At 35.7% G+C, this 23,021-nt stretch overlaps 2 protein-coding genes and 1 non-coding gene across 3 annotated transcripts; 2 read left to right on the top strand and 1 right to left on the bottom strand.

Moving 5' to 3' along the window:
- Nucleotides 1-7,017: 7,017 nt before the first annotated feature.
- On the top strand, nucleotides 7,018-7,903 carry LOC130746043 (BON1-associated protein 2-like). Its single transcript, XM_057598549.1, has one exon. The coding sequence runs from the start codon at nucleotides 7,225-7,227 to the stop codon at nucleotides 7,702-7,704; it is 480 nt and encodes a 159-aa protein (XP_057454532.1). The 5' UTR covers nucleotides 7,018-7,224; the 3' UTR covers nucleotides 7,705-7,903.
- An 8,627-nt stretch (nucleotides 7,904-16,530) lies between these two features.
- TRNAG-GCC (transfer RNA glycine (anticodon GCC)) lies at nucleotides 16,531-16,600 on the top strand. Its single transcript has one exon. It is a non-coding gene; the product is annotated as a tRNA-Gly (tRNA).
- Nucleotides 16,601-17,670: 1,070 nt separating this feature from the next.
- On the bottom strand, nucleotides 17,671-22,739 carry LOC130746041 (shaggy-related protein kinase theta-like). Its single transcript, XM_057598548.1, has 13 exons — nucleotides 22,435-22,739; nucleotides 21,488-21,733; nucleotides 20,925-21,017; nucleotides 20,735-20,794; nucleotides 20,189-20,461; nucleotides 19,978-20,052; nucleotides 19,495-19,551; nucleotides 19,274-19,414; nucleotides 18,833-18,883; nucleotides 18,623-18,718; nucleotides 18,439-18,522; nucleotides 18,250-18,352; nucleotides 17,671-18,165 (listed from the first exon to the last, which is right to left on the bottom strand). The coding sequence occupies exons 1-13, from the start codon at nucleotides 22,495-22,497 to the stop codon at nucleotides 18,104-18,106; spliced, it is 1,404 nt and encodes a 467-aa protein (XP_057454531.1). The 5' UTR covers nucleotides 22,498-22,739; the 3' UTR covers nucleotides 17,671-18,103.
- Nucleotides 22,740-23,021: the final 282 nt, after the last annotated feature.

Genomic DNA, 23,021 nt, shown 5'->3' with positions numbered 1-23,021 from the left:
GGGAAAAGGTGATTAAGCTTGGGGATCGCAATACCCGGTTTTTTTATATGCAAACTGTTGTCCGCCGTAAGAGGAGCAAGGTGTATGCTTTATCCTTGCCTGGTGGAGAGTGGTGTCAAGATGAGGAGGTTTTTAGGCGGGAGGCTCGGAGTTTCTTCCATACACTCTTCGACTCTTCTGAACCCACGAGGGTGGATGCTATTAATTCCTCCTCAGTTCCAGGTCTTACTACGGCGGATCAGCATGGTTTATGTGAAGCTGTTACCAAGGAGGAGGTGTGGACAGCTCTATCTCACATGGGATCCTTGAAGGCCCCGGGGCCGGATGGGTTCCAAGCCCTCTTCTTTAAGCAATACTGGCATATTGTGGATGATGACGTGAGGCATATTGTGCGTGATGCTTTCGTGCATGGCTCTTTTGATCCTGTCTTGGCCCAGGTTTTAATTGTGTTAATCCCTAAGGTGGATGTGCCCACGTCGTTCAGAGAGTTCCGACCCATTAGCTTGTGCAATGTGCTTTACAAGCTCATTACCAAGGTTATGGTTAATAGGCTCCGACCTTATCTCCAGGACATTATTGGCCCTCTTCAGAATAGCTTCATTCCGGGTAGAGGAACGGTTGATAATGCCATAATCTTGCAGGAGATGATTCATCACATGACTGGGAAGAGGAACCGCAATGTTATCTTTAAATGGGATTGGAGAAGGCTTATGATCGGGTTAGCTGTGAGTTCTTGAGAGATACTTTGAAGTTTTTCGGGTTCCCATCTATCTCGATTGAGCTTATCATGTTTTGTGTGACATCATCATCTCTTTCTTTGTTGTGGAATGGGATGAAGTTGGATCATTTTGTTCCATCCCGGGGCTTGAGACAGGGGGATCCCCTCTCTCCTTATCTGTTTGTTCTCTGCATGGAGCGGTTAGCTATTGTTATTCAGGATGCGGTGGATCAGGGAAGGTGGCACTCGGTGGCTATATCCAGGGATGGCCTATCTATCTCTCACCTTTTCTTCGCCGATGATGTCTTATTATTTGCTAAGGTGAAGGTCTCCCAGATGCAGTTGATTCATAAGATCCTCAGTGACTTTTGCCTAGCTTCTAGCTTGCATGTTAATGTTGCGAAGTCTAGGGCTTTTGCTGGTGGCGGAGTTGAGCAGTCTAGGAAAGCGAGGATTCTTAGTGTCACCTCTATTCCTTTTACCACGCATTTGGATAAGTACTTGGGGTTCCCTATTTTGAGAGGGAGACAGAAAGCTTCGGATTTTGACTATGTGGTGGACCGGGTGGCTCGGAAGTTAGCATCTTGGAAAGGCAACTTATTGAACAAGGCAGGTAAGATTACACTAGTCCGTTTTAAATAGTATTCCGGTTTATCCTATGCAACTTCTTTGGTTCCCTCAATCTGTTTGTGACCGGCTTGATGGGATGGCGCGTAATTTTATTTGGGCTCATGGTGATCGACGTGGCATGCATATGGTCTCTTGGCGCAAGGTTTCGTTGCCTAAGTGAAATGGTGGGTTGGGCATCCGGCAATCCCGTTTAGCGAATGTGGCTATGCTAGGTTAAATTGTGTGGGACCTTGTTCACTCTCCTGAGAAACTTTGGGTTCAGTTGTTGCTTGGTATGTATTGCCAGCAAGCTCCCTTCCTTCATGTTGGGGCTAAGCGTGGTTCTTCGCTTTGGAATGCCTTGATGAAAGTTAGACCGCTGATTCTTGATGGTTTTTCCTGGCGTATTGGAGCAGGTGATTTATCCTTTTGGTTTGACAATTGGAGTGGCTCTGGGCCTCTTGGTTTGCAAGTTCCTTATGTCCACATTTCTGATACTGCGTTACGGGTGAGGGATGTTTTTTTTTCTGAAGGGATGTGCCATCTCCAGCGCTTAGCGACGCCTCTCACGGTCCCTGTGGTTCAGCGGCTTCAATCAGAGTTTGCTTATACCCACCCTGCTTATGCAGATCAGTTGGTCTGAGCAGAATCGTTGGATGGAATTTACACGGTCGCAAGTTGTTACAACTGGTTGTTGTTGCGTCTGCCCGGCGAGGCTCCGATCGTCCCGCGGAGTTGGGTTTGGAGTTTGGCTGTCCCGAAGAAGGTTCGTATCTTCGCCTGGCAAGCACTGCATAATTCCCTCCCTACTGCGGATGTGAATGCTAATCGCGGGGTCTACATCCCTGTTGTGTGTCGACTTTGCAATGCTTTGCCGGAGACTCAGTTACGTTGCTTCAGGGATTGTATTGCCTCAAGGTGAGTTTGGAGTAATTTAGCCATGTCGTTGGCCCAAGACTTTTTTAGCGCCCCCACGATGGCAGCTTGGGTCGCTTCTGTTCCGCGTTCAGACGCTGCGTCTTTGCTCCTTCATGCCTGGTTCCTTTGGCGGAGGCGCTGTAAGTTTGCCTTTGACAACGTGCTTGAGCCTTGGCAAATGGTTCTTCATCATGCTGCTTCTATTGCGCGGGTGCTGGGAAATACTCTGAGCTCGTTACCCCCTCGCATGGTCCCCGTTGGGTTGCTTGGCGTGCTCCCCTGGATGGGTGGGTAGCTTTGAATGTTGATGGTTCTTCCGATCCATTGGGAACCCAGGTCGTGCTGGTGCCGGAGGGGTTGTGCGTGATGCCTCTGGAGTGTGGCAGTATGGTTTCTCAGCCTTTGTTAGGATCTCAGAAATCTTGCAAGTAGAGCTTCTAGCTATTTTCTTTGGCTTACGTCTCTATTGGGAGCGTGGCGCCCGTCATGTGATTGTGTTCTCTGATTCGCAGCATGCTCTCACCCTCTTGCAGCAGGGTTTTGGGTGCTTTCATAAGTATATGGCGGTGTATGGAATGATTCAAGAGCTCCTGGGTAAAGAGTGGCGGGTCAAGTTTGAGCATATTCTCCGGGAGGGGAATGCGGTGGCGGACTTGCTCGCCAAGGAGGGTGCTTCAGGCTTTAGTTGGTTTAGTTTCCTGTCCAAACCCTCCAGTGGATGTCGTTCCTTTGTTGGCGGAAGATTACCGTGGCACTCAGTTTCTGAGGCGCTAGCGTGTCTTTTTGTTTTCTTTTAGCATCTTTGTTCCAAAAAAAAAATTGTTTGAATGATATGTTTTCTAACATTTAGAAACTGAGTCTGAAAACTAAAAACTGAAACTGAAAACATCTCATTTAGCTATTTTAGTTTTTTAGTTTTAAAACAGAAACTGTTAATTTACTAAGGATTTTCTGAAAAACTGTTATTAAAAATTTAGTGACAAACCCTGCACTAATATAACATGAACCGTCAGAAATATTTAATTACCGATTATCTTTGCCTTTGTCGATAGCTTTTGGCCGTCAATAAAATAAAGACGGGTCTTCTTGTAGTGCATAAAGTGAAAGACATGTGAAAGTTATCAGAAAGCACCATGAGAGAAAATTGTTCTAGACCACACCTTGGGCCCTATATATATCAAGCCCGAGAACTTTGACCTTGGCCCAATAGGGCGACGGCTTGAACCCAACGGGACGATGACAAAATCGATTTGTGTGGTTTATGATTCATTACAATCATCGCTAATTGATATAATTTTTTTTATAGGCAAATGTTAGTGGTTAGTTGTTAGTAATTACAAATGCTCCTTCTCAGGAAGCGAACCCTGGACCTCCATCTCTAACACATATTTCTATCATTAGCTCAATCAAGTAAGCCACCCCTATGTATTAATGCATATCACAATTCACCTAAAAATTTCTCCGCAAGTCATGAATAATTTTCTCCAATTTCTATTCATTTTAGGTTGGAATATATATATGAAAACTTGACTTGATGAACTAATTAAGAAGTTTATTTACTCCGGACTTAGACGAAAAAAAGTCACCTACAATATTTTAAACTTTGCTATCTAAAGAAAAATTAATTTCATGATTTGATGGTTTCATTTTTATTATTCTTTTCACAAAGACTGGGTCTATGAGACAAAGTTTCTACGACCTTGCAACTGAATTCTTAGATATAATTAAAATTATCAGTTCTTTAAATGACGTAATTTTGTTTGGTTAAATTACAATAATTATGAACCAATAAATTTTAAGATATCATTTACCCATTTAGAGCATTTCCAGCGCAGATTACTTAATCCAGTTGGAGATCCTAAGCAACATTATTTATTTTGGGCAATAATTGGAGTTACATGACATGACGCCGGCCCAAGACTAAAGCCATTCAAGCAAGGGCTTTAGGCCCCCAAATTTTTTTTACTAAGTTATAAAGGCTCTCAATTTTTTTTACTAAGTAAAAAAGGCCTCCAAAATTCAACATTAATAGTATATTAATCAGAATTATGCTTTTTTTCCTTTTTCACCTAAACATAATTTGTTGACTCCTTAATCGTGTTGATGTTCATTTTTCATGATCGTCAATGATATTAACGTTATGCATTAGTTTAAAAAAACGTTATGCATTGATGTGTATTTGATGACCTATAGCTATATTGTAAGTTCTAAAAAAAAACGTATTTGATTTCCAATTTTCATTCTCTTCTCTGCTATATTATATAAGGTATGACAGCAAAGGTTCTAGCCTTCTAGGCACCGAACACAAATCATTTTATCCTCTCATATATTTTGTACAGTTTTGCTACAACCTCTCATCCTTTCCTACCTGATATTTCTGGGCAATTGATATATGAAAGTTTAAGGTGCTCTTATATGTGGAGGTTACAATGAAAATTCTAATATTGATGAGTTAGACTTATTTTCTGAATTAGAAAATTTTAAGAGAAATAATACAAGTTGAAAATGATAATCCAGTTTACATACTTAATTATATTATTTAAATTGATTTTTTTCCAAATGTTTTATTTTTTATAGAATAATGTTAACAATTCATGTAACTGTTGTTTCAGCAAAAAGATGTTTCTCAAAATTTAAATTAATAAAATATTATCTTAGATCAACCATGTCTCAACTCTCAACAAATTAACATGAAATGAATTAGCTTTGTTATCAATTGAAAAAGACATTTAAATCAAATTCATTATGATATATTAATAAATGATTTTGCATCTCAAAATGATCGAAAAATAATTTTTTTAAAAAAATTTCTTACGTAAAATGTTTTAATAAAAAAATATTTTTAAGACAAAAAAGTCTCACTTTAAAATTTATTTTAGGCTTCATTAAGTGTTGTGCCGACCCTACGATAGTTCTTGTTGCTTAAATTTTAGCAATGTTGCTTATTCTCTTTATGACCTTGAATAATATAAATATATGAGATATAGTGGGACTAACCAAAAGTAAAATAAAAAACCGTAATTGGAGCGAAATCTGCATAACTTGCTTATGAGTTGTTTAAATCATAAGCAGGGGCGTATTTAGGGAGGGGCTGATAGGAATCATCGCCCCCCCCCCCCCCCCACAATTTTTTTATTAAAAAGTTGCACCGACTATATGTATTTTTTTTGTAGTCATAGTCCCCCCATCCCAAATTGTTGCTGTCGTAGAATTTTAATCGATTTCCTCAGTTATCACAAAGCTTCATTATTTAAAACACCCTCTGTTTCAACATCATCTATAGAGCGATCTTTTTCTGCAATGAAAGTTGTTCAGACTCGGCTTCGCAACAAAATTGAAGATGATCTTCTCATAAATTGATTAATTGTATATATCGAGAGAGAAATTGCTGAAAAAATCTCTGTTGATACAATAATAGATAAATTTAGTACTATGAAAGAACGAAAAGTTGTATTTAAACAATTTTTTATTATTTAAAATTTATATAATATATAATAAAGATTTTTTTAGTTTTATATCTCGCCCCCTAACTAGAAAATCCTGGATGCGCCCCTGATTATATGTGACAACTTATTTCTATCAGAATAATGTTTAAGCAACCTAAATGACAATCCTAGGATGGATATGCTCTTAAAACTAGAGTAATTTGATACAATTATTTTCTTAGGTCATCTGCTACAATTAGTGTATATCCATTATACCTAGCTAATTGCTTAGTGACGTGCGAGCATATATATCATCCTTAATCACACGACATTATTAATGGAAATATGGAATCTATTGAGTAGATCAGTCATCAGATGCTTGTTGGGTCAGTAAAGTAAAGTTGTCCAACACGTAAGGTTAGGGTAATTAATAAGCTGACAGACTTTGTTTCAAAAAAAAAAATAATAATAAGCTGACAGACTTTATTTTAGGATGGTAATGGATTCAACGACTAATTCTTTTTAGGAAGAAAATGATTGGTACGTGTAATGTTGTGAGTTTAAAAATTAAGAAAATATATATATATATATATATATATATATATATATATATATATATCTGAGTTAGTAATATAAATTGGACTAATTAATTAGGTGATTTAAGAAGTGCAATAAACATCTTATATATCGGTATGTATTTTGTAATGTGTAATACTCCCTCCGTTTCTATTTATCTGTCCAGGAAGAGAAGGTTCACACAAATTAAGGAAAGCAAATAATTGTGTTGATTTTCATAAAAGTATTATTTGTTTTCCTATATCACCCTTTAGAATGTATTTTATCTTACTTCATCTTTCTTGAAACTCTAAGTGTACAGTTATATAGAAACAAAAAAAAATCTTTAAAATGGACAATTAATAAGGAACGGAGGGAGTATCAAAAAAAATCTAACCAGAGTTAATGGAGTATTAATTAAAAATGTATATAAAGAATAATATAGGGCTTGATCTTCAAGGTTAATATTCAATCTTTAATAATCTGAGATGCGTGTTTCATCAATCTTTTCTTTACACGTAAGCCTTAATAATAGTGTAAACTACAAGAACAGATAGTGGTATAAAATGAACGAAATTAAGGTGGAAAAAAAATAAGTGTGAATATATAAATTTCTTTCTTTCTTGTAAGACACGGTACAAGTGGAAAGTTAAGACACACGGTGCAATTGCTTGCCTTAACCAAACAACGTATCCAATGGTGTGCCGCGGAGTATATAAATACTAGGTCAAAGTCCCAATCACAAGTCAACACACATTTTGCAAATTCAATTACACTGAAACAACAAGCCATTTTCGCTCTTTCTTTCTTCCACTGCTTCCCCTCACTTTCCAAACCAAAACTCATCGACTTATATAACTATGATCAAAGCACAACAACAATTCACAACAACCAGCAAATTAAACAAACCAACTTTTCACACAAAGTTAGATATATAGATTAGATATATACATACACATTCATTTTTGTGCACTACATAACTTGATTAAATTTTCTGCTATGGGTATAAGCTCACGTACTCTAGAGATCACCGTTATATCTGGCGAAAACCTCCGCGTAACCGACGACGCCTACGTCGTCGTTCGGGGGGAGTCTCTTAACTGCTGCACCACGAGGACGGTGAAGGATAGCGGTGAAGGTGACAAAAACAACCGCAATTCGAGTTTGCTTTCGTGGAATGAGAAGTTCTTGCTGGACATGCCAGCGCATGCGAGGTCCATCACGTTTGAGGTGCAGTGCGGGAAGTTCAAAGGTGTTCGGCCGGTTGGGGTGGCAAGGATAGCGGTTTCGGATTTTCTGGGCTGCGATGTGCCGGATAGTTGCTTGAGGGTGTTGAGCTATAGGCTGAGGGACTGGGAAGGGAAGCGGAATGGGGTGCTTCATTTTGCGGTGAGGGTGGTGGTGCCGGAGAGATCGTGTTCGATTTCTGCGGCGGAACAAATGAAGGAAATGGTGCCAAAGTGTGAAGGATGTCGGTGATCAATTCACTGGAATTCATGAACTTCAGGGGTGTGTTATGATATTTTCAATGCTAGAAAAATATAGCATTCATTTTTTTCTTCTTCACCTTATTGGAATTTATTAAAAAGTATTTACTTTTTTTTAAGACAAAATGTATTCAATTCTAAGCATAAGGGTGCTTAAACCCAGAAGATAAGAATAAGAGTTACTTGTAAAACATAGTTAATTACAAGCACTATATATATAAATATATATAAAACCCAGTACAAGATGAGGCTTCAAATACACAAAGCCTTTTGGATACCCCCAGCCTAATCAAGCTCAAAGTACTTCTCATATTTCAATATTAACATCAAAGAAGCCGCAGCAGTAGGGAAATGAGATATGAAGCAACTAAGTGTAAATGAGAATAGAAAATGGTTGTGGTTATATAATCACATATTTAGAAATATAAGCAGATTTCACTAAGTAAAGAACTTTAGAATCCGTCTGCCATTTAAGGAATTTCTTGTATAAGAATTGTTGCATTAAGGTAAAGTTGTAACTCTTTCAGCTATCTTTTCTCCCTATTAGAGCTAGGTAAGTGGGTCGAAGTTCGCTGGTCGGCCCACGAAACCGTAGGCTATAGCCCAGAAAATATAGGACCGTTTAATTGCAGGCCTACGCGAGGCGGGTTAGCACGGGTCGGGCCTACGAGGAGGATCAAAAAGGTAATAGAGGTCAAAGCCTGCGGATCGGCCTGCAAAACTGCAGACTAGGGGGCTAAGCCTGAAGAACAGAAGACCTCTTAATTGCAGGCCTACACGGGGCGAGCGAGCCTGCGTACCTAGCTCTAAATCCTATCCACAAGGGTGTTCTCCAACTTAATTCCCACTGCCCCATTTCATTAATTCTTTTCTTTTTCTGATTAGAGATGCAGAAAAGCCTTCTAAATATAGTGCTCAAAGCTTCATTTCCAAGCCAGATATTCTCCCAGAATATAACTTTGTTCCCTTCTCATATTTTTCAGATTCGCCCCTGGGTCAAGAAGCATTTATTTGGGGTCAAGAAGCATGTTTTCGGCAGTTCCGACTTCCAACCACGAATAAGAGGCTGATAAAGGTTTTTTTTCCCCATGATTGTACTGCTTTGAACTTAAACATTTATGATTCAATCGTAGATTCGTAGTAAAGCAAATACGAGTTTATCGTCCTCATAAATTATGTGATTATCAATTCCACTAGCTAAATATTAATTCGAGCGAATAAAAAGATATTTGAAAAAAGTTTTATGATTTTGCAATATTAAAGAAAGCGGTTAAAGAAAACAATAAAAGAAGGTTTACGTAGGTGATAAAGAAGAAAGTGTATCTCGAAAATCATTACCGAATCCTCTAGTTGTTTTTAACTCAAACACTTCTTCTGTAAAATTTTATTTCACTTATGATGCTAAGAACTATCCACCTAACTATCCCTAGCCTAGAAGAATTCTATAGGTTAGAATTCCTAAACATAATCTCTTACAATCTATAAATTCCAAAAGGAACAACACAATCCAGATTCTTTCTCAAAGACATTGACAATAACCAATTTATCTTAAGACAAGGTATCTTAGGCTTGCAAATCCCCGTTGTCGACCCGGAAACTCATGATAGAACTCAACTTCACCTGTCACGCGAAAATTCATTGTTGTTCCTACCTAAAATATTCTCACTATAGGACAACTAATTCACTAAGTGATTTTTCTCCAGAACCTGACTCACACCGACATCCTGATATAATGATAGTCCATAGAAATCTAACATGGATCTATCGATACATGAAGCGCGAAAAGAAAAACTTTAACACATATAGTTTTGACCTAAAACATAGGCGTTATACCTTCCTTGAACTAATCATTCACCAATTCATAATTATCTTTCGATCTTACTATAATCAATTGATCCTTTTAGATTATTGATTGATCGCTTAGAAGAATGAAGTGCTAAGAAAAACATCATACATGCAAGATTTCATTTTCATTAATGAATAAATTAACAAAAAGTTCAATGAATCAAGTTATACAATCTGAATACAAAAATATAAAACACATATACAAGGGAAATAAGAGGAGGAGATGAAACACAGTAGAATGAAGATGAATCCACAACCATGACCATAGAAACCTTTTCAAGTCGTCCATGGCTTCCAAGAGGTTGTCACAGTCCTCCCATAACTGCCACCATGCATGCTCCAGAGCTCAACTCCTTCAATCCTAGGCCCATAAGTCCTTCTACATGAAGCTCAGCTCCTCCATAACTATTGAGGAACTGGGAAGGGAGGAGGAATGGGGTGCTTCATTTCCCGGTGAGGGTGGTGGTGCCGGAGAGGCCATGTTGGTTTTCTGCAACGGAGCAAATGCGGGAAACAACAAGGTCAAAGTGTGAAGGATGCCACTGATCAATACATTGGAATCCTGATATTTTCAGTGCTGAAAAATAACACTCAAATTTTTTTTCCACCTTATTGGAATTTAAGCATAATGGGTGCTTAAACCCAAAATATAAGAATAAGAGTTAATTGTAAAACATAGTTACAAACATTATAAAACCCAGTACAAGATGGGGCTTCAAATACACAAAGCCTTTTAGACTCACCAAGTTATATAGGATTTGGGCCTTGGCTTCTTTGAGGTAATGCAGGGGCAGCTGAAAATATTGGGGGGGAAATTATTATAACTCTCGGTAATTTGATTTCTTGTTGCTATTTCAGATGTAAAATTTGATCACTAGTGTTGGCCTTGTAAATACAATCATTTTGATATAAGACTAAATAATAATACTAAATAAATTAGAAAATGTTATGAATAAAGAGTAAGTAAGATAGGAGAAGAGAGGAACAAGAGATAGAGAAATAGTGTGATGGAGATGCTCTGCTAGGTGCAGACTCCCTTGTATTTATACTATTAGGTTTAGAGTGTTGAACAAGTATACATGTGGGTCTGGCCCATGGACTCCTAACTCTGATGGGCATCCAAATATTCATAACACTCCCCCTTGGATGACCATCCCTTAAGAATGTGTCTCATTAAAATCTTACTAGGAAAAACCCAGTGTGGGATAAAAACCTAGTGAAGGAAAAAGAGTACATCATTCTATAGTTCGTCTTTGTACATTGCCTCATTAAAAACTCTACCATGAAAAACCCAATGGGAAAAAACATGGTTAAGGAAAAAAGAGTACAATGCATTTTAATTGAGATCTTTGAGTCGACGAACTCTCATATTCTGCACAAGCTTTTCAAATGTTGTAGTTGGAAGAGCCTTCGTAAATAAGTTTTCCAAATTATCTCTTGAACGAACTTGTTGGATGTCTATGTCACAATTCTTTTGTAGATCATGAGTGAAGAAGAGCTTCGGTGATATTTGCTTTGTCTCATCTCCCTTGATGTATCCTTCTTTTGATTGAGCAGTGCATGTAGTATTATCTTCATATATAGTTGTTGGCGGCATCTTTCTAGAGGACAAATCACCAATATCAAGTACACATTGAATCATGAATCTCAGCCAAACATATTCTCGTCTTGCCTCATGTAATGCTAATATTCCTGCAGGGTTAGCTGAGGTGGCTATCATAGTTTGTTTCACAGATCTCCATGAAATGGTTGTTCCTCGACATGTAAACAAGTAACCTGTTTGAGATATTTAGACAAATATCCAGCATCTGCATAACCAATTAGATTAAGCTTGGACATAAAGGGAAAAAAAAATAAACTCATATCTAATGTGCCTTTAAGATAACGAAACACTTGTTTTCCATTCCAATGTCTTTGTGTAGGTGAAGAACTATATCTTGCTAATAAGTTAATAGCAAATGATATATCAAGTCGAGTATGACTAGCAAGATACAATAATGCTTTGATAGCACTAAGATATGGTACTTCAGGATCAAGTAATTCTTCATTCTTTTCTCAAGGTCTAAAAGGATCTTTATTTACATTTAATGACCTTAAAATCAATAGAGTACACAGTGGACATGATTTGTTCATATAGAATCCTTTTAGTACCTTTGCAATATAAGTCCTTTGGTACATAAATACCTCATCCTTTAGATACTCAATTGATAAGGCTAGACAAAAGTTTCATTCTCAACTCTTTTATCTCAAATTCTTTCTTTAGCAAATCTACAGCTTTTGTGAGCTTTTCTAGAGTCTCAATAAATCATTGTCATAAACATTAATTATGACATAAACAATCTCATATCTCATCATAAATATGCATGAGTTTGTTGGGTCATTTTGTGACCGTCCTTAAGAAAATAATCATCTAGATTGCCTCAATCTAGTAATTTGTTCATTGTTGAGAACATGAATTGTGTGCTTTAGGCATCTTACAATCTTCAAGGAGCTTTATAGAGATATCAATCTCAAGTGAGCCATACCAATAAGTTGTAACTCCAAGTATCCACCACGATTGTCACTTGTTTGTCTTAAATATGACAACATTATTTCACTTTACTACAAAGACTCTTTAAGCCTTATCGTCTTTATACCTTTAGGGTATAGATATGAGGTCCAAAGACCCTTAAATTCAGCAAATGAATGCTTCTTTTTATTTATGGCCAATCACACCCATTCATTTTCGGGGTCAAGATTCTCGCACATATTTCTAATATTGAGCGCTACTTCATCATGTCGACAATTCTTCATGTTCTTGGTTCCTTGTGTTAACTTGTAGATAAATAATCATATGAGATCTCTTAAATAAATAATTACAGGTACCTGAACCTCTTCAGGAGGAATAAACATTTTTGTAGTCTCTACACTTTTCAAGATAGTTTGCCTCCTCAACAAAACCATCATCCTTCTCTAGGATATATATTTTTGAAACAAGTTTTAGGCATGCCTTAACCTAATAATAATGACAAATTTTCCAACTGGGATATCAAGTTAGAGAAGGGTATTTGCAGCATATAAGGAATTTAATAATTCCTTTTAGGTCAGAGAATGCATCTTTTGAACTTCTGGTTCATAGTGCGAGTATACATATGCATTCTTTACAAATTTTCAGAGCTGCTTAATTTCCTCTCCCCCAATGCTGAGAAACAACAAGTAAGATATAAAATATATATCAGTACTGGCTCAAATTGATTACATAATCTCAGCTTTCCTTGTGGTCCCACCTTAGTGCGTTGTGGTGGAGCGATTCAAAATATATAACGCACATTGAAAATTCTTAGATGAGAGATATTAGGTTCCTGACCATGAACCAATTGCAATGGGGAGAATTCTAATGAATTGTTGGCTTGATGCGTGTCAATGCTGCTAATTGCAATATCACATGTCCATAAATAAGGATATTTGTTCTCATATGTAATTGTCTAGCTATAAATATGAGGCATTTAATTAAACAAATCAGCTAGATAATTTGAATACGAACATGTGCAGCTAGATATTCAAAATCATGTCATTTACCAACTTGATCAAGGTTGGAATTTTCACTCTATCAATATTGAGAGTTGATGACATATATTTGGTCATTTAGTCGATGCATCGATAAATTTATGAAATACTTAAATGACCCGTAAAAAGAGTGAATACGTGCACATGTATCGCATCTAATATACTCAAGAGTATGCGGGATTCAAACCCATATATTTTACCAATTATTAATTGGTAATGAGAACAAAATATAAGAATTCATTATATTGAAGAATCTTTAGGTTCTTCGATGGGTACTCATGAATTCATATACTTTCGCATCATAAGACTCGGAATGGTCTAACCGGCCATGCATGCCAATCACATTCAATTTGTTCCATATATAGAACTTTATCATTCAAAATAATACTTCAATGTTTGAAGTAAAATTTTCTGGCATTTTAAATCCTTCAAGGATTTTGATATTTTCAACCCATAGTTTATCGTTACATCAATTAGATGTAAATAAAGTCCTTCAAGACTTTCAAATTAATAAGGAATATGTGTACATGACAATTGTGTCACAAGATGAGTATTACATCTCATAATTTCCTTTAACTCATATCCATCGCATGGAAAACGCAATAGGTTTGACATATTTACATGTCTGGATTACTACCGATCCAAGCAATATCTAACAACAGTTTTTATATTGCTCCTTATCTTTCTATACTTTGATACCAATTTAGGGGAAGATAAAGGGAGCAGAAAGCATGAGATCATGCGCCAATGTGAGACTCTAACTCACACTTCAATTCTCAACATTCTCCCCCTAAGTGTGAGTCACAACCATATTATTATGCTCCCCCTCAACAAACTATTAGCAATTGCACTGCAATTCGCTTCATCACCGTGTTAATAGGACATGTTGTCTGACCACCACATTGTGTCAAGAAGACTTTCAATATGAGGAGTCATTATCATGGTCACATCAACCATTAATTCAAATATCATTTTTAGGATTGCAACCGCATCTGGGGTTGTTTCTTCAAAAGAAAATATAAGATTATTGATCAATAGATCTTTTCAAGAGTGTCTGTGATCCATTTTAAGATATTGCTTTGAAATTTCATAGGCTTCTTCTAGAGAGCCACCACAAAAGTTTCATTTCATGAAACAATACCATATATGCCATTGGATGTCCTTCAGGGACATTTGACCATGCGTTGATCTAAATGATCACAACTTTTGCCATGTTTGTTGAAATATTCACTTCAGGAAATATCTCAACCATTTCTTAATATAGCTACTTCTGTAGCTTACATGATAGACACATGTCTTTCAATCAACTTGATCATTTATAATGACAACGATATAGTTCTTCAAGAACTACAATATAAATATTGACAAAAGACTATAGAGTCTTCTTCTTTTGTTTATTTCAAAAGGCTAAGTTTGTTTAACTATTCCTTTATGATACAAGAAGGAAGTCCAAATATATGTAAATAATTTTTTTTTTATAAATAACTAAAATAATTTTATCACAAACCCATAGATTTATTCCTAGAATACTCTGTTCATGATCTCATAAATATTTACACATATTAAAAAACTTTAAATTCTAATTTTATTAAGAGTCCCAAAATCAATTGATATTAGATTGACTCTTCCCATATTATCTAGCCATAAATCAAGCTTTGCAATGTTCTGCATTTTTACTAAAAAAATTAATCAGTTATTATAATGAAAAGACTGGAAAAAGCACAACTCATGTAAATTTTTATTTATTTATTTAGGAACCGTATCCAATTTATTGAAGATAAAAATAAACTCATCATGATCATATCTCTTTTAAATATATATATAATTTGAATTGAATTTAAACTGATTATAACAAAAATTAAATGTATGATTATATAAGTATAAAAATTTCATGGAGATAAAAAAAACTGATATTGACACCAATAAAAATACACCCGTGATCTAAAAAAAAATTTAATTAGAAGATAATATTTCACAAATCAATTATAAGAAGAGAATTTATGTAACAAATCATATGAAAAGTAGTAAATTCAATAAAGAGATCAATTTAATAATATAGTGTATTTTATGAATCTTTTCTTGATCTCTTTCCATTATGATATATCTCATGACCTTTTTTTTTTGTCTCTTCCACTTCAGGTGGCAAGATTCAATAATATTTCATTCACATCAAGGAAGGAATGAAGAATGATCAAGTCAACTAAATCATAGAGTAATTTCTCTCAAATGTATCCAATAAATCGATTGAATCTTTTTGGGATTTAATATTCATATAAATTTCTAGTTCTCCAAGAACTCTTTGTATATTCATGCTATGGTACTTCTAGACTCATAGCTCAAAGAGAATATATCTCAATACAATTCTTATGGATTCGTAGGATACAAATCTTCATGATTCATATTTTAAAAATTCTACTACGGTACTTCCAAACTCGTAGGTTACGATGTATTGTAAAAATCAACTACGGTACTTCTAAACTCGTAGGTTATGAATCTTCATGATTCATTCAAAATAATTCAACTACAATGTTTCTGGATTGTAGGCTATGAATCTTCGTGATTCTTTTAAAATAATTCAATTACAGTGCTTCTGGACTGTAAGGCTAATTCATGCAAAATAATTCAATTACAGTGCTTCTGGACTGTAAGGCTATGAATCTTCCTGATTCATGCATAATAATTCAATTACAGTACTTCTGGACTGTAAGGCTATGAATCTTCCTGATTCATGCATAATAGTTCAATTACAGTACTTCTGGACTGTAAGGCTATGAATCTTCCTGATTCATGCATAATAATTCAATTACAGTACTTCTGGACTGTAAGGCTATGAATCTTCCTAATTCATGCATAATAATTCAATTACAGTACTTCTGGACTGTAAGGCTATGAATCTTCCTAATTCATGCATAATAATTCAATTACAGTACTTCTGGACTGTAAGGCTATGAATCTTCAGGATTCATGCAAAAATTGGTACTTTTAGACTCATAGTTATGAATCAATAGAAAAGAAAAAAAAAAATTGATTCGAAGAAGAAGAAAGAAGAGAGAAAATAAAAACAAATTATAACCTTCCACATGGATGTGGTCCTTACTCTGGAATTGGTACTTACTCTTTCACTTAGGAATTGAGAATTTTATGGAGAGACTATCGTGCTGATAACGTGTTATGAATAAATAGTAAGCAAGATAGGAGAAGAGAGGAACAAGAGATAGAGAAATAGTGTGATGGAGATGCTCTGCTAGGTGCAGAGCCTCTCTTCTCCTATCTTGCTTACTCTTTATTCATAACAGAAAAAATTTAATTGACTAGTTATAAATAAATTTGAATCTAATTTTAATAATTGATTGGATTCCTTACATATTTGTTTCCACGTCCCACAATATAGATATTTATAATAAAAAAAAGAAATACTCATCAACAAGCACCAGTGGTCTAGTGGTAGAATAGTACCCTGCCACGGTACAGACCGGGTTCGATTCCCGGCTGGTGCAAAATGTGGTTGGAGCGATGATGAATTTAAATGTGATGGTGGGTCCATCACCAACTGATCCTATGAATGGATGCGAACAACAGTATCTGAGCTCTTACTTTTCTTTTTTAAATGGAAAAGGTTTGAATAAATTTTAGTTCGTCATTTTATAGTCAGATTTATTATAATTCATTCCATAATTTTTTATAGTAGACTACCCTAAACCATAAAGATTGGATTAAAGATCAAAATCAAATATGAATGAAAACTTATTTCAACCTAATATTATCATTTTTCTTGACAATTGAAATTGATTAATTTAATTTCAAATGTTATAATCCATTCCATAAAACTTTTATAGTAGACTTTTTTTTTTATGAAATTATGCTAGACAACCCATAAAAAATGGATTAAGTATCATAATCAAATATGAATGTCAAATTTGGGACTGAAGTTATTTCAACCTATTATTATCATCATTTTTCTTCACAACAGAAATTACTTTATTTATATCCAACATTACACAAGTGTTACTTTATTTATTTCCAACATTAAGGGTTGTCACACTGTTAAGCAGGGTTGGTGTGGAAAATTCAATAATCATTATATGGTACACTAAACACTCAACAAGCACAGCTTGAGGTTTTCATGTCCTATTCTGGTTGGTACAATTTAAGAGCTTTAAATCACAATATCTTCATTTCTAAATCAATAGTTCCAAGCGTAATTCTTCATTTCTTCTAGTTCCATGATATGTTTAAATCATCGTGATTTTAGCTACAGAGCATAGTTTGTAAGATTTTTATTATTTTACAATTGAAAGTGGAGTAAATGGTCAAGAACACAATAAAAACTAATAGAAGGTGGATAAGAAAACCAAGATCTTGTAAGAAAGTGACCATTTACCAAATTGATATATAGGAAAGCAGCATTTCTGTTACCATTTAGATAATACTTAAGTTGAATGTTTTCAGTCACAAAAGTTCAAACTTGAACATGCCATGACCTTTACAAACATTACTGAAACGGCTTCAAATACTTCAACACAAATACACTAGTCAAATCCATAATAGAATTTGTCCAGGTAAAACGTGGAAAGAATGGTTAACCTTGTAAGATTATATGTTAATGACAGGACCTGGGAGAATCATCAAAGAATGTAGATTTTCCCCCCTGAAATAAAGATATAAATAGAATCCTACTCTAGTCCATCTTATCTTAAGGAATAAACGAACTTCATGTCTTCAACTATATGGAAACATGACTGTAGCGATTGTCACAACTCACTATCTTACAGAACTTAGGCATACATCAAACCATGAACTACTAAAATGGTTCACAACCCTAACACCAGGACGAGCCACTTTATCCATGTAAGTTAAGTTTTACCTGCATGTCTATAAATGGTGGTTGCAAGGTGTTAATGTTTGTCTGAGTTGTAGCCACAATTATGCAGGTGAGGGTATCTATTCATTCAAAACCCATTTACAGTGTTCTCTGGAGATGTTTCAAAGCGAAAATCAACTCAACTCCTTGCATGCTCAGGAATTAGACGTAGACGCAACTCATCAGGTGCATGTGCCAGTTCTGTATAGTTCATTGATATAAGCAACGGTAACAAAATATCAAATAAACCAAAATTGTAAGTTCATCACCAGTTCACCACCTTACCTTCAGGTGTGAAATTGAACAGAGGAGGTAGTGGTTGCCCGTTTGGCAAAGATGCATTCGGGTCTCGTAGATCGTTGAAGAATGGGTGTGCACATGCAGCCAACTGTAAACAAACAATTAGGACAGAAGAGTGACTGAGTATGAGATCCAGATATAAAACGAGACATTTCAAAAAGCAAATTAACTTACCGCCGTGCAACGTAGATTTGGTGAATATTGAAGAAGCCTTGACACAAGATCCACGGCCTCAGGTGGCATCCTCTTGTAAAAAACCTGGAGGTCACTTAAGTTAGTCAGAGCTGTATGGAAGTTTAAGCATTCATGAGTTACATGCATACTTTAGGGGATAGTGGTAGAGGAAAGCACTGCAAACCTTGTGCCACGGGTGCGCTTTAATCTGAGGGAACTTAAATTCGTTGTAGTGTGGATTCATGCACCTGATTTCTTCTCTGGTTGGTGTTCCCAAGACCTACAGTACAAAATAAAAGCTCAAATTGAAGAAAAAGAAGACAGAATGCAACTCAGACGAAGCACATAAAGCAGAAAAAGGGGGATGAAAATAAAAGAGCACAAGAAATTGCACCTTAATGATCTCCACTAACTGATCAACTCCACTCTCTCCAGGAAACAATGGCTGTACATACAACATCGATAAATATCAATTCAAAAAATTTACCTTTTATTCTTAAACCTAGTTAACAAGCACAAGGAAAGGAATCATCTCATTGAAGCTAAATGTTTAAAGGAAGATATCTTAAACAAACAGCAAGAAATAGCACTTCTGCAATAAATACATGGTATACTACGTCATGCTCCAGCTCTCTCTAAGGTAAAACATTTTCATATCTCAATCCTAAATTGCAATGGTTATGCGCTAGAATACACAACTACTAGGCTCAATGACTAAAGTAAACTAACTGAGACAAAACAATGATACTGCATTATGTCATTAACCAGATCCCTGAAATGGCCTATACTGAGAGTAGACAGAGAAGAAAGTAAATAAAATCTTGGATATACTCACATGTCCAAGAAGGAGCTCAGCCAAAACACAACCAACAGACCACATATCGATAGCAGTTGTGTATTCAGTTGCTCCAAATATAAGCTCGGGTGCTCGGTAGTATCGAGAGCATATGTATGATATGTTTGGTTCACCAGGCACCTTAAATGCAGTAATATCATAAAGTCAGGTATATACTATTATAAGAATTTTAAATTCAGAAGGTTAAAGAAGGAACTTACCAACATCTTTGCACTCCCAAAATCACATATCTTTAACTGATGTGTCTGGGGATTAACCTATCATATGCATTACATGTTAGTTCGATATGCTTTCATAGTATAGAGATGAGTTCTAAGCAGTAAAGGGTTGAAGTTACTCATCATACATCCACTTTTTCAATAGGAAGATATAGATCTCATAAAATTTACCACATGGTAAGAATCACAATTATAATAGTATGGCATACTGTTTACAGTCTCTTGCTTTCTTTCTAAAAATACAATATAGACCATCTATAACCCACAAACATATAACCACCACCACCACCACCAAAATATCATATTAAAAAAAAAAGATATTAAGTTTGGAGAACCATACTTCGAATATTCACTTGTTTAGGTATGGTGGAAATAAAGGAAACCTAAAAGGTGGAAGGTTGGGGGGAACAAGGAAAATAAAAACCATATTTCAGACTAAATGGTTGAAACTGAAACAAATCTTACCAATAGGTTCTGAGGTTTGATGTCACGATGACAGACGCCAATCACTTGATGTAAATAATTCAATGCACGACATATCTACAACATAGGTATTGCATGACCAATCAATACAAATTATAAACATAAAAAATAACAAGCTCAAAGCAATTAACAAGAAAATGAACCCTACATAAAAACCACAACAAATTAAAATGTGAATGAACTAAAAATTTACCTGGTATATATACAGTTGCACGTAAATGATAGGCATATGTTGGTGCACCCTAATATATTGCTTTGAAACTTTGTAGACAGTTTCGGGAACAAACTCCAAAACTAGGTTAAGGTACAACTCATCTTTATCGGTAGTTGAAAAGAAACAGTGCTTTAGTTTAACAATGTTAGGATGGTCAACTGTGCGCATAACCTGGAGTTCCCTATTCTTGTATCTCTTGTCTTGCAGCACCTTCTTTATGGCAACTGCTTCACCAGTTTCAAGGCACTTAGCCTACAACAATAACGTCATTAATAAGCAAACAAGTAATTGCCAAGCCTGAAGAACTGTAAAGCAAAGGATAGCTACATTTTTTAAAAGAGTAAGACTTAGATACAGTTCCCTACATGCTGTTTTTGCAGTTCTCTAATCACATGAAAATTGAGAAATTAACACAGTAATAAATACCAACAAAGTGGGTGATTGAGTTTTTCATGGGCCAACAGCACAAAAAGCACCTATGGAACAGTAGGTAAGTTTTCAAAATACCGCAGAGAAAATAAATACCTGAAAAACAACACCAAAGGATCCAGTCCCAACCACACGTTCAGCCATGTAGGAGATTGTCTGAGCCAAACACAACACATTTTTAAAAGCTCTAAATTTTGAAGTAAAGCTGTGCAAACAAAGTAAGCAAAATCCTTTGAACTCAAGGAACTAATGGAGTTGCTAGTTGCTATAATAGTGAAGTAATCACCTGCTTCGGCTGTCCGTCTCGACCACCAATAGCAGTTGTAATTATTTGACCTGTTTCTGTTCCATTACCACTCACTATACTTGCTTCTATATCCTGCACACACCAAGTTTATTGGTCTAATAAATAGGTGATGATATCTAAAGATTTTTCAGGTTCATCAAAATTAATTATAGAACAAATTGCACTGACTTCCCTTGAGATTTATCATTGTTGCACTAACCTCCCCTCCTTCATACACAATTGAGAGTATTAGAGGGAAGCTGAGTGTTATAATGATAAATCCTAGGGGAGGTCATTGCAATAATGATAAACCTCAGGGTAGGTTAGTGCAATGTCCTCAATAAAATACGGGTGGTTAGTGTATGGTTAAATAATAAAGGGAGGTCGGTGCAATAATGATAAACCTTAGGGGAGTTCAATGCAATTTGCCCTTAAATATATAAAGAATTTGATTTTGCATACATATAAATATAAATGATTAAACATTTCTAGAGCAGCACATTAATGACAAGACTAGGCATTGAACTTAGGAAAGTAAGGAACAAATGAATGACATTAAATACCTTTTCATTGTTGTTTTTGCTTTTCTCATCTTTGATTTTCATTTCATGTAACTCTTTTGGAAGTTCATCAAAACCAGACTTCTCAGTTTTAGCTACTGTAGACACATCTGATGTACCAACAGTTGATTCTTTTGATGCATCCACATGCTGCTCCTGATCTTTGCCACCTAAAGTTTTTGTTTCCTCATTGACCTTCTTTTCAGTTTCTTGGTCAAGCTTAGCTCTTTTGCTGTTTGAATCTCCTCCCTTGAAATGAAAATGTTTGAACTTTGGTAAGAACATTTAAGATGTGCCCCATTCCAAGACCTCTATTCCGAGTATTCAAATTCTATAGTTCACATCATCTTATAAATTTTATTACCCAACATATAGATAAGTCTATCATAGTTAAGTCTCGCCATACTTAATTTAAAAGAAAAATAGGCACACAATGATCTAGGTAAGGCCTTTTGCAATGTAAGCAAACTTTTAAGTTTAATTTGCCACCTGATCTAAGGCATTTTGCAATGTAAGCAAACCTGTTCCTAAATAGGCACACACAATTGACCTGCGTCTAACTCTAGAACCTTCTAATCTAAAAATAATGGCTATATTTACACTTTGAACAGCACAACCATGTCAAACATACACACAGCTTGTACTCATCAGTTCAGAAAATCAGTGGACATAGCGCATTAAACATATCACCTAAATCTTACATAAAAAAAAAAGCAAAATGCTGATCACTATTCAGAATCACCAGAGATCGACATCAACAAGTGGAAGCTAAAAAAAACATCACAAGAACCAAATCAATTTTTTTCTTTTCAAAATCCCAGAAAATAACCAAAAATTAAGCTGACAAGCTTCCTTTAAACAATAGTTACATAAAAAACACAGCTCTCCCAACAGAAAAGTACTTAAAAATATAACTTGTTTTCAAATTAAAGAGTGTGTATGTCTCTTACAGGATCTGAGGAAATAGAAGTCCTCCCAGAAGCAATGCTCTTGAGCCGTCTCATCATGTTCATGGTTGCTGATTCCACTCACAACCCACCAATCCAAACCCTAAATCCCTCAAACCCAACTAAAAAAAATTAAACTTTCCCACAGAATAAACAAAGTCCCAAACTTTCTCTCACCCCACCAAGTACCCAACAACCAAAATCCAAAAAACTAAGCAGCAAGTTGGAAAATTGGAAAATCCCACCAAACAAAACCCCTCTTTGTTTCTCTCTCTATAATTTGTCTCTGTTGCTCGGAGACAAGGATTTTCAGGTGGTCGTTTTTTTATGAGAAAAAAAATCTGAATTTTCTACGGTCAAACCTAATCATTCTACTTTGAAACCTGTGCATCAGTCAAACTCGTGATCTTGGCCGTTGGATGGTCATGGATTGAGAATGGACGGTCCAGATCTTCTGGTTTCTTGCATAGGTTTGGTGGGTTGCGGTTGTGGTTGTGGTTGTGGGAATGCCCTCGTTTTCATGATTTATTTACGGAAAAGGGATAGATGCGGCGCGTCAACGGAATATCCTATCGCGTAAACCGTGTTTT

This window comes from Lotus japonicus, chromosome 3 (genome assembly GCF_012489685.1).
Source record: "Lotus japonicus ecotype B-129 chromosome 3, LjGifu_v1.2".
NCBI classification, from domain to species: Eukaryota; Viridiplantae; Streptophyta; class Magnoliopsida; order Fabales; family Fabaceae; genus Lotus; species Lotus japonicus.
The sequence above is the reverse complement of the archived record's forward strand: the minus strand, read 5'-3'. Positions and strand labels throughout refer to the sequence as shown.

Coding starts and splice junctions, on each gene's coding strand:
- LOC130746041 (XM_057598548.1), bottom strand. CDS start 22,497: ATGAACATGATGAGACGGCTCAAGAGCATTGCTTCTGGGAGGACTTCT. Junction 18,884..19,273: donor CTGAGCTCCTTCTTGGACAT/GTGAGTATATCC, acceptor TTGTATGTACAG/CCATTGTTTCCTGGAGAGAG. Junction 18,353..18,438: donor CAAATCTACGTTGCACGGCG/GTAAGTTAATTT, acceptor GTTTGTTTACAG/TTGGCTGCATGTGCACACCC.
- LOC130746043 (XM_057598549.1), top strand. CDS start 7,225: ATGGGTATAAGCTCACGTACTCTAGAGATCACCGTTATATCTGGCGAA.